At 29.5% G+C, this 10,544-nt stretch overlaps 3 protein-coding genes across 3 annotated transcripts; 1 reads left to right on the top strand and 2 right to left on the bottom strand.

Annotated features, from left to right (window-relative positions):
- Positions 1 to 1,737: 1,737 nt before the first annotated feature.
- Positions 1,738 to 2,734, bottom strand: LOC119616006 (UPF0691 protein C9orf116). Its single transcript, XM_037972120.1, has 2 exons — positions 2,135 to 2,734; positions 1,738 to 2,080 (listed from the first exon to the last, which is right to left on the bottom strand). Exons 1-2 carry the CDS (start codon positions 2,271 to 2,273, stop codon positions 1,875 to 1,877), a joined length of 345 nt encoding a protein of 114 aa, XP_037828048.1. The 5' UTR covers positions 2,274 to 2,734; the 3' UTR covers positions 1,738 to 1,874.
- A 107-nt stretch (positions 2,735 to 2,841) lies between these two features.
- LOC119616005 (multiple coagulation factor deficiency protein 2 homolog) lies at positions 2,842 to 8,067 on the top strand. The gene is made up of 4 exons (XM_037972119.1): positions 2,842 to 3,121; positions 3,262 to 3,349; positions 3,513 to 3,651; positions 7,867 to 8,067. The coding sequence occupies exons 1-4, from the start codon at positions 2,964 to 2,966 to the stop codon at positions 7,986 to 7,988; spliced, it is 507 nt and encodes a 168-aa protein (XP_037828047.1). The 5' UTR covers positions 2,842 to 2,963; the 3' UTR covers positions 7,989 to 8,067.
- Positions 8,068 to 8,263: 196 nt separating this feature from the next.
- On the bottom strand, positions 8,264 to 9,283 carry LOC119615986. Its single transcript, XM_037972083.1, has 4 exons — positions 9,065 to 9,283; positions 8,877 to 9,000; positions 8,652 to 8,823; positions 8,264 to 8,585 (listed from the first exon to the last, which is right to left on the bottom strand). Exons 1-4 carry the CDS (start codon positions 9,281 to 9,283, stop codon positions 8,468 to 8,470), a joined length of 633 nt encoding a protein of 210 aa, XP_037828011.1. The 3' UTR covers positions 8,264 to 8,467.
- Positions 9,284 to 10,544: the final 1,261 nt, after the last annotated feature.

The raw sequence follows: 10,544 nt of genomic DNA, 5'->3' as shown, positions 1-10,544 counted from the left end.
CCTACAGTGGTTCTAAGCCAAACACGGACACCTTAATAAAATAAATTTAATGACAAGTCTCACGAAATTTAAAAAAAATTAATATATGAACATACATACATATGGGGATTGGGGAGACAATAATTATGTAGAATTATTTACACTTTAAAATTTAAACCACTTCCTGTAGCTGTATGTGTACAACCTGTCCCAATAAACATCGATTCAAACCTGTGAATATTTTTGAAAATTTTCTTAACTAAATAATGTATTTTCCAAATTGTTTTCAAATTTTAAAGTTTAGCCTTTGAAATAAACATGATAATTTCAAAAAACGCTTAAAAAATATAATGTGTGATATTTATAAAATTTTCAAAGTTTTGTTTTAATTGAACTTAGAAAAGTTTCTTTCAAAAAATAAATTATTTTAGAAAAATAAAAACAGAACATTTTTTCTACAGCAAGGGAGCGAAAAAACGTTAAATATAGGAGAAATAATCGGAGATATAAAAGAAAAATGTGCTAAAATAAATGTATGAATGTTTTATTTTCAGGTGATGTAAAAAAATATATGAATTTTGCAATAGTTAGCATTATAATTAGGGTTTGAAATATGTATGAAAATAATAATAAAGAATACTTGAAATACGTTTGAAAATTTTTTTAGTTTCAAGCTTACCTCTAGCCTTTTTTTAAATTTGAAATACATTTGAAAAATACGTTTGATTTCTAACTGCCTTTTTGTTTGAGAAGGCCATAATTTTCCATTTGAAAACAAAAATTTTCAAATTTGTTCTCAAAGGCTATGTATGAAATTTGAATAGGTTTTCAAATACATATTTACATCATTTCAAAGGTTTTTGCTTATTGGGGTGGTTTGTGAATTTGAAAAGAGGTTTATGGATTTGGAAAAAATCGAATTGCCAGATACAAAATATCAAAACAAAATTAAAAACAAAAACAAATTTGTTTGAATTTTCTTAGTTTGTGCTCAAACTAAATAAAAAGTGAGACAGTTAAGAAATTATATAATACTGAAAAGCTTTTAATAATTTATTTGCAATTTTAAATAGTATACAAATGAATGCTCAACCAAATGTTAAAAATATAATTTGAATTGCATTATTTTGAAGAAATTCAAAATAGTTCTATTATATGTACACCCAATTTTAAGCCTTTCTATCGATTTCCGGCACGGGTTCCGTTATCCGTAAGACCCATACTGTAAGACCGGTATTTTTGGATACTTCTAATGGACACACATATCGAATGATTACAGTTAATCACCCTTATTATGTATGTAAGTCGTTGTCGACACTAAGTCGATTTGCTGGCGACAGAAATTGAGTTGTGTGGACTTAATCTTGGCTTTAACACTTACTAAAACATATTTCTCGACTTAAAATAATAAGGAAAATAATCGGAATTTACAAAAAAATGCCATTTTTAATGCTGACAATCATTTACATAATAGGGAGGTTAAAATATTCCTCCAAATTGTACCAACTACAGTTATGAATTATAAAGTTTATTGGATAGAAAATTTCCTGTTCTTTGATAATGTAAAAAAGATGATAAAATAAGATTTCGCATTTACTACAATTTCAAAAAAGTTAGATAGTTTGTTTGTTTATATGTTATATCAAATCCGAAATCCACTTAGGCCGTGGAAAATTTTTCGTTTGTGTATTTTTCCTGACAATAATGCGACTATAATCAGTAGACACTACAAATATAACAATTTTGTTTTGTTTTGAATAAATGTTGTTTTTCGATATGTTTTATTAAGGTCAAATTTTGTAAATACATTATGTAATATATATTACATTTCATAAAAACTGATAAATTTGTTTATTTGTATCGATAATAGCGATACAACAAAACCCACAAAAAGTCTAATAATATGTTCGATCTACATGAGTATTTAACGAATAATTACGATACATGCCACAGCGATAAAGTTCGTTAGAAAACTTTTGAGAAAGTGGAAAATAACGGGAAGGTATTGTAAAGACGTTTGGTGCGTAGTATCCATATTCCGAATTAAATGTTCTGTACAATTTATTATCATCTTTTTCGACCCCATAGCCTTTAAAATTATCTGCAAAAATAAATGTTTTTTTAATCTTTAATTTTTATTTTATATTGTACTCACTTGGACACTTGATTTTTTCTCGAGTTTGTAAATGCTCATATAATTGTACCGTTTGGATTATTGGCTTACGCTTCAAAAACTTTTGAAATTCAACTTCGGGATTAAATGTTTCCAGAGAATTACAAACGTTTTCACACATCTTCCTTTCTTAAAAATGATTCGAAAAATGTGTGTTCTTATTAAATTTCTAATAATATGATGTATAAACAATATTGTTAGAAGTTGTCGTGTTGGTAACAATGTTATAAAGAGTAACCATAGAAATCTCAGCATAGAGTACATAATTAGATTTTCGGCATTGACATGTATTCATATAAAAACGTATCAAATTTTGTGGAAAGTGTTACCGTTGTTAAATAAATTTGAATCAATGATTATTTTTAAATTCCATTTCACAGAAAACATTTTATTCCACTTGATGTCTGTACATATTTTAATTTAATTTTCGATTAAAAATAATTAATTTCAATTATTTACGATACTTCAAAACTGATAAGAAATTGTCCTATATTTCGTGCCGATATTTTGAGTCAAAATTTTACTATTATTTTGTGCAATTTTTACTAAAAATACTTTAACGGAATATAGGAACACGTAACTTAAAAACTATATGAAATTTCTACTACGATTTTTGATTAATACAATTTTTACTGGATAAGACTTATTTTAACCAACATGCGCACTATGGCTATAGATTCGAACAATTTTCACCACCATGATTTTATAATGCACCAACCACTTTTGTCCAAAACAAAACACACATATACATAAGAATGTAGTTTAAATATTAAAATATACATATGTACGAAGAATTTGAAATTAATTTAAAATGTGCAAATTGTTAAATGTTATTAATTTTATAATATGTGTTGCAACGTTTAGTCAAACTATTACTTCGAGTCTAGCAATAAAACGGGGTCCACATCACCCGCGAAGTGAACAATCAAAGACTCGAAAAGTTGACCAGCATTTAACGCATGAAGAGCAGTAAGTGTTGCAACTTCAAATATATGTATGTGCATACATATGTGCATATGTATGTATATACGTAAATATATTATTTTTACTATTTATGGATCGTATGCAAATCGATGAAATATGAAATAATTAAATTAATTTTACTTTAGTCACATCGAGGATGATTTAAAAGAAATGGGAATCAGTGCGAATTTGGATGAGATGTCAGAAGAAGAAAAAAACTTTTATTATTTTAAGGTTTGTATGTTTATAAATCAGTAAAAATGTCTTCCAAATCACCATTCAATATGTTTCTTCAAAAACATTCAATTATTTTGTTCCAAAACATACTGCATTAAGTCCTTCATATATTACAAATCATATTTTATATAATATATTAATATATTTTACACTCCCTTAGATTCACGATAGTGACAATAACAATGCACTGGATGGTTTAGAGATGCTACAGGCAGCAATACATCAAGATGAAAATTTCAAAAAACTAGATCGTGAAAATTACATTCAGAACGCCAATGAAGAACTGGATCACATCATAGGTGAGATATACATAAATACATACATACATCTGTATATTTTTGTTATATATGTTGAGACCAATGATTTTTGACCGAAATTGTCACAAACATGAAACATGATGAAGTCAACATTCGTTCTTTGGAACGGTTCTGAAACTAGTTCTTTAATCAGTGATTTTTGTTAGAATTTGTAAACCTTGGAATTAGTTCTAGGGAAGCTTCGGAGAACATGTACTCTTTATTAAAAATTAGCGTATTTTAAGCGTTTATGTTCGAAATTATTAAGATTACTACTAATTTTAAGAAACTGTTGTGGAAATATTATTATTGTTCCAGTAGTAATGGCGACATCTCTAGATACGAGGTTGTTGTTTAATAATCTGAAGTGGTTTTCTTTGCACTAGTTCTAGAAGTAATTTTTTTAAAACAAGTTCCGTATTACTATTCATACATACAAATAGATGTACAAACATGTGACTTAAAATGCTATTGTATGTATGTAATGAGACCCCAGCAAAAACTTTCTTTGAAAAGTAAAACTTAGACAATAGCATTTCAAGTTATTATTTTAACATGGGGATGACATTGGATGCAAGATGCTTACAATTGTTATAGCTTTCTAATTTTATTCCAATAAATAGTTTTTGAATGGTTAATTTAGTTACATTATCATATTCCATATATTAATTAAATTATTAAGTAGTATTTGTCCACGTTATTGCAAATTGAAAATAAAGTCCAAATTTCCAAAAAAGAACCTTGTTAAGCCAGCAATTTGTTCTCAATGAAAACCTGTTTCTACAAGGAGTTAAATCAATGGTGAAATTTATGGAGAAGAATGCTTTGAAACCCGTTATTTTGTCCACACCTACTTAGTTTTCATAATTACAGAGAATCAATTAAATGATCTTTGAAATGAAATGAGTTAAAATGAGCAAAAAATTCGACTTTCTACAAAGAAAAAATAATACCACAAAGTAACTATTATCACGTCCGATAGAAAAATAGTGGTCAATTATGAGAGGATGTTTAAAGAAAATAGGAACTTTAGATTATCTTATCTGAGCGACATTTGGCATCGACGAAAGTCTCGTCCATATCCATGCAAAATAAGTTTCACTGACTAAGCACTAAAGCCATTCTATTCAAACCCAAATTAAGAATTAAAAATTTATTTATTGAAATTAAATTAGGAGACTATAAGCTATTCAAATCCAAAATTTTATTTTAATTGGTCAATTAGTTTTGAACTTATATACGTTTAAAAATTTTCGGTAATATTTCTATTATTATAGAAATATGGGGAATTTCGAGTCAAGTGACCCAACTTTAAAAATCGATGTCTTCCGATTTGGATGAAATTTGCACTAAGGTTAGTACTATGAGATAGTAGGCCAGAGTCAGAGGGGGTCAAAGTTTGACATTTTGGTCGTTCAAACTTTTCACCTATTGGTCCTAGCAAAAATTGTCCAAAGGAGTTTAGATAGCTACTTTTTCATTCTTTCCTTTTTTTTAATTTTTTAAACATGTTAATGCATTAACAATTTTTTTTTAATATTTTGAAAAAAAAAAAAAAAATAAAGAAAGCATGAAAAACTTAGCTCTCTGAATTCCTGAATTTTTGCTAGGACCAATAGGTGAAAAGTTATACTCATTGGAATAAAACCCTGTATGACCAAAATGTCCAACTTTATCTTGGAAACTCTTACAGTTAGAACCTTCAAATTTTGCACGAAGAACTTTAACATCCATGTAAACATATTGGGTTATAAATTGGCGGACTACCAATGAGAAAAATTCGTATATCTGAGAAACTATTAGAGCTAGAATCTTCAAATTTTACATGAAGAACTTTGACATTCATGTGAACATTTTGAGAATAACGGGCGGACTTTCAATGGTGGCTTGGCACCTTTCATATGAATTAAATACAAAATTTCGTTCATCTGGGAAACTAATAGAACTAGATTCTTCAAATTTTGCACCAGAACTTTTTGGAGAAAAAAGGGCGGTATTTCATCTGGAGGGTCTTGGAGCCCTCCAACTATGAGAAACTATTACATCTAGAACCTTCAAATTTTACATGAAGAACTTTGACATTTATGTGAATATTTAGAGAATACCGGCCGGACTTTCAATGGGGAGCTTGGCACCTCACATATGAATTAAATAACAAATTTCGTATATCTGAGAAACTATTAGATTGTTAAAATTTTTCATAGATTCTTAATTAACGTTCGGAAAAATTGACGAACTTGCAATAATTTGCGTGGCATCTTCCATATGTAACAAATTGTGTATCTGGATAATTATTGTAGTTAGAATCTTCAAAATCGTTAATTGGGTTTTTTATTTATATGCCCGACTCACTCTGTATGGAAAGCAAAAACGTGTTTTTGTTACCCCTATCAAAATTTACCTTGCATTGTTTTATAATGATTCCCAAAATATTTTAAGTCTAGCTGGACTATTGGTCCAGCTCACGTACGGCCATCGTTTTGAAACAATATATCCAATATGGGGTTTCGTTTGAAAGGGGGTTTAAAGCCGCGTCCAATGATGTATTAATCATAAATAACCGTCTACTCATAAATGTCATATTCCAAAAAATTAATATAAATAAAATGTATGCACAATTTTGAAAATTTTAAACACCACTAGACGCGGCTTCAAAAATTCGTATGACACCACATATTGTATATTCTGTTTAAGAAAAAACGGTAAAATTTAAAAAATAACTAAAAAGGGACTTTTTTGTAACCGGTCCAGCTCACGAACGTCCATCGATGGACTAGAAATATTTAGGGAACCATCATAAAACAAAACAAAGATTTTTTGAATCTGGGCAAAACATTGAATTGGACATGAAAAATCATGTCCCCCATATGATATTTTCTTGAAAACTGTCCAGCTCACGAACGGACAACACTAAACCCAAAATATTTTGGGTAACATCATCTATATATCTAAAAATGAATGTGTGTTTATTTGTTTGTGGGTTTGTTTGAAGTCTATAGACGGCTAGACGGCTGGATCGATTTTCTTGAAATTTTAACAGTACCTTCCTGTATATCTGGAAGAAACTATAGGCTACTTTTTATTTTAAAATTTCAAGTAGGCGAGGTGCCACGCCTACTTATTAAATAACTATTAAAAGTCATATATCTTGGAAGCTGGTACAATTAGAGTCCTCAAATTTTGCACGGACAACTTTGACATTCATAAGAATATTTTTGGACAAAATGGGAGGAATGACTATAGTGGGCGTGGCACTTTCCATATTAAGAAAATATTAAATCAGTATATCTCGGAAAATGTAACAGTTAGAGCCCTCAAATTTGGCGTGGCTCCTCCCATATTAATTAAATACACAAATTCGTTTATCTTGGAAACTATTAGAGTTAAAAGCTTCAAATTTTGCACGAAGAACTTTAGCATCCACATAAATATTTTTGATATTAAATTGGCGGACTACCAATGGTGGAGCGGCACCCCCCATATGAATTAAATATAACAAAATATTTTATCTAAGAAACTAATAGAACTAGATTTCCAAAATTTTGGAAAAAGGACTTTCATTTTCATCTGAACATTTTAGAAAAAAAAGCGGACTTTCATCAGTGGGTGGCTTTGAACCCCCATATGAATTTTACAGACAAATTTGTTTATCTGAGATACTGTTGAAGCTAGAATCTTAAAATTTTACATGAAAAACTTTGACATTCATGTGAACATTTAGAGAATAATGGGCGGACTTTCAATGGGGGGATTGGCCCCTCCCATATGAATTAAATACAATGCAATATTATTTACTTTTTCCATAGCTTACATTAAAATCCTTATTAGCGTTCGGAAAAGTTGGCGAACTTGCAATAATTTGAGTGGCATCTCCCATGTGTAAGTGTTTTTTTTTTTTTTTTGCTTTTAGGGTAGCAAAGCACGAATATTTTGAGGGGGTAATTCAGGCACCGTTTTTTGTGAGTCGGTCTAATGTACATACATGTTAAGATTTAGTAAAATCAAATAATGTTAACCCATAAACTGTGAATGTCAAACTCAAGCTGTGCAATATTCGAAAATGTATGTCTATTAATATATAAAATGTCCACGGCATAAAAATATTTGAAATAGGATAAACAGTTAATTATTTGTCGGATAAACCGATTAAAACAAAAACTTATTAAAAAACAAAATTGTGTAAAATATTTTTCAATTACATACTTTTTGTCATTCTAGAGGTTATTGATGAATTTCTTCAACTTGCTGACGCTAATAGGGACGGATTACTACATTATCCTGAATATGTGAAAGCTGTGACTGGATCCACTGATGAAAAAACACAATTGAATAACGTTTAATTATATTTTGAGAGTTTTATTTGAAATTAAATAAAAAAAATATTTATCTAAAGATTATTAATAAATTTAATAAAACAGATTTGTACGAAATAAAAGTTTTTCGTTTTAATGTGTTAATGTTGAGTATACGATCTAGCTAAATGTGTATTACATTTTTCGATATTAACTTAATTAGGTATCGCTTAAATATTGTAACACATTTTTAGTTCATTGTTCATTTTCTAGATATGTATGTACCTATGTAGGTCATACGCCGTGCAAAAATCGTTTAATTTTCGATCAATTATTAAACACAAAAATTATTAAAAAAAAAAACACAATAGCAAAATTACATGCATTTTTTCAAATATTTTTACTGAAACTATGTTTTTTGAGTTGTTAGATGTTTGCATATTGTATATTAAGTACTCAGATGTTTTTTAATGATAAAAAGGAACAATTGGAATCACATAAATATTAAAATACCCTATAGTACTGAATTAATATAAACCATCACATGTCGTTGTTGTGTTACAGGGAATTCCGCGATATCCATTGTAAGCAGCTTCTTCAACCAAAACTATTAATTCTATATATCGAGTATTCGTAAATTCGAATCTGATAATAAAAAGGTTTTTTATAACTTTTATATATTTTTTTAAATTTCAAATTTCGCCAACTTACCCATTATATTTAGAAATGCTGTCTACTAAAGCCTTAGCCGCTTTTGCATATTCGTAAGCCACATTAGGGGCTGCACAAGCTGCTGCATACAAACAATCATCAATACCACTCTGTGCTGCTAGAAATCCAGTAATCAAATAGGCTTCGTCATCATTAAGAAAAAATGTAAATCCTAAAATTAAATTGATAAATTTATTCAATTTAAATATTAATTAATTATAATACCGCTATCGCTTGAACGAGCGTAACCATAATTACTCCAGTGACCAGCTCCCAGTAAACCGGCCGAAAAAATTAGAACTTTAAGAAGCAAGATAATAAACAAATTTGTCAAGTTTAGACTTAAAACCTTAAAGGGAAACATAAACACACAAAAGTTATAATATTTAAAATAAGAACCAGATTAAAAGTACTTGACTGTTTCCGGCCGATCGATTTATTAATTCTTTTGCAACTTGGACTACAACGTGACCAGTGGGACTTGCAAATATATTCTGTGCTCCCTTTAACCACTTTAAAGGGGTAGACTCTTCCAGTTCATTTGAATTAGCACCGATGTCCTCAATATCTACACAACTGCCAATGTATCCAATACCACATAAAAGTATACAAATTAAATATAACTGAGACATTTTAACGTTATTTTATCTAAATTCAAATAAAATGTTACTTTTACTTTTACCACACTTTTAAATTGTTATCAAATGCAACTGAATCCTCCTACAGAGCTACACGCGTTTTTATCGCAAATCTACTATAGATCTGTAAAGAGTACTTACATAATTATAGCAATATTTAGCAGTACCTGAATTGAGGAAAATTATAGCGTTTACCTGTATTCACCCACAAATGTATACAAAATTTGTATATACAAATGTGTGTACACAGATGTATGATTTGAAGCACGTTTCTATGTACATGTACATACATATGTATATTCCTAAATACTATGAATAGTATGTATGAAGTACATACATAATTGCATTATTACAAGCATCGTTAGTTTAAAAGAAAAAAGTGTACAAATTTATTTCGGAAGCATCGTCACACTATTGATCTTGCTATAAAATGTCATTGGCCGACAATTTTATGTGCAACATGCAAGTAACTACCTGTGTAAGTAATAATTTACAAATGTATGTACACACATCTGTACATACATACATATAGGCATACATATGATATATCAACAAAAAACTTAAAAACCCTCCTGTGAATTTATCGATGTCCGTCTGTTTGTACATACATACATACATATGTACATACATTATTAAAAAATATTGAAAATATATAAGCTCCGGTAGGTTAGAGGTTACTGTTCTAGTCTGATAGACCGGAGGAGGTGGTCGATTTGATTCCCACTTGAGGCATAAGTTAAGGAGGGTCTCAAAAATTCAGTAATTTTGAGCTGATTAAGGGAAAAATAAATTCAAAATTGTCGTATTTTTTTGTTTATACACAGAGGGAAAAAGAAATATACACGCTTGGTACCAAATTGGCACCAAAGAGTTTGTAATTTTTCAATAACAACCGTTGTCAAAGTATATACATACGTACGACAACACTATGTCGCAACGTTGTCAACATTGCAACAATTCGTTGTCGAAATCTAAATTTTTTACACATACGTTGTCTAAATGTTAACAAACGTGGTAAGTTCACTATTGCAAACAATCCGTTGCCAATAGTGAGCTTACCACGTTTGTTAACATTTAGACAACGTATGTGTAAAAAATTTAGATTTCGACAACGAATTGTTGCAATGTTGACAACGTTGCGACATAGTGTTGTCGTACGTATGTATATACTTTGACAACGGTTGTTATTGAAAAATTACAAACTCTTTGGTGCCAATTTGGTACCAAGCGTGTATATTTCTTTTTCCCTCTGTGT

This window comes from Lucilia sericata, unplaced genomic scaffold (assembly GCF_015586225.1).
Source record: "Lucilia sericata isolate MDLA Ls3-8-SP2 unplaced genomic scaffold, ASM1558622v1 Contig000051F_arrow, whole genome shotgun sequence".
Taxonomy (NCBI): domain Eukaryota; kingdom Metazoa; phylum Arthropoda; class Insecta; order Diptera; family Calliphoridae; genus Lucilia; species Lucilia sericata.
Note: the sequence above shows the minus strand (reverse complement) of the source record. Positions and strands in the feature narration are given on the sequence as shown.

Bases quoted from the DNA above. Each gene is read 5' to 3' on its own strand.
- LOC119616005 (XM_037972119.1), top strand. From the start codon at position 2,964: ATGTGCAAATTGTTAAATGTTATTAATTTTATAATATGTGTTGCAACG. The intron at 3,350-3,512 runs GTTTGTATGTTT...ACACTCCCTTAG, and splicing joins AAAACTTTTATTATTTTAAG to ATTCACGATAGTGACAATAA. The intron at 3,652-7,866 runs GTGAGATATACA...TTGTCATTCTAG, and splicing joins AGAACTGGATCACATCATAG to AGGTTATTGATGAATTTCTT.
- LOC119615986 (XM_037972083.1), bottom strand. From the start codon at position 9,283: ATGTCTCAGTTATATTTAATTTGTATACTTTTATGTGGTATTGGATAC. The intron at 9,001-9,064 runs GTACTTTTAATC...TTTCCCTTTAAG, and splicing joins GATCGGCCGGAAACAGTCAA to GTTTTAAGTCTAAACTTGAC. The intron at 8,586-8,651 runs GTAAGTTGGCGA...TTTTATTATCAG, and splicing joins AGCATTTCTAAATATAATGG to ATTCGAATTTACGAATACTC.
- LOC119616006 (XM_037972120.1), bottom strand. From the start codon at position 2,273: ATGTGTGAAAACGTTTGTAATTCTCTGGAAACATTTAATCCCGAAGTT. The intron at 2,081-2,134 runs GTGAGTACAATA...TTATTTTTGCAG, and splicing joins AGAAAAAATCAAGTGTCCAA to ATAATTTTAAAGGCTATGGG.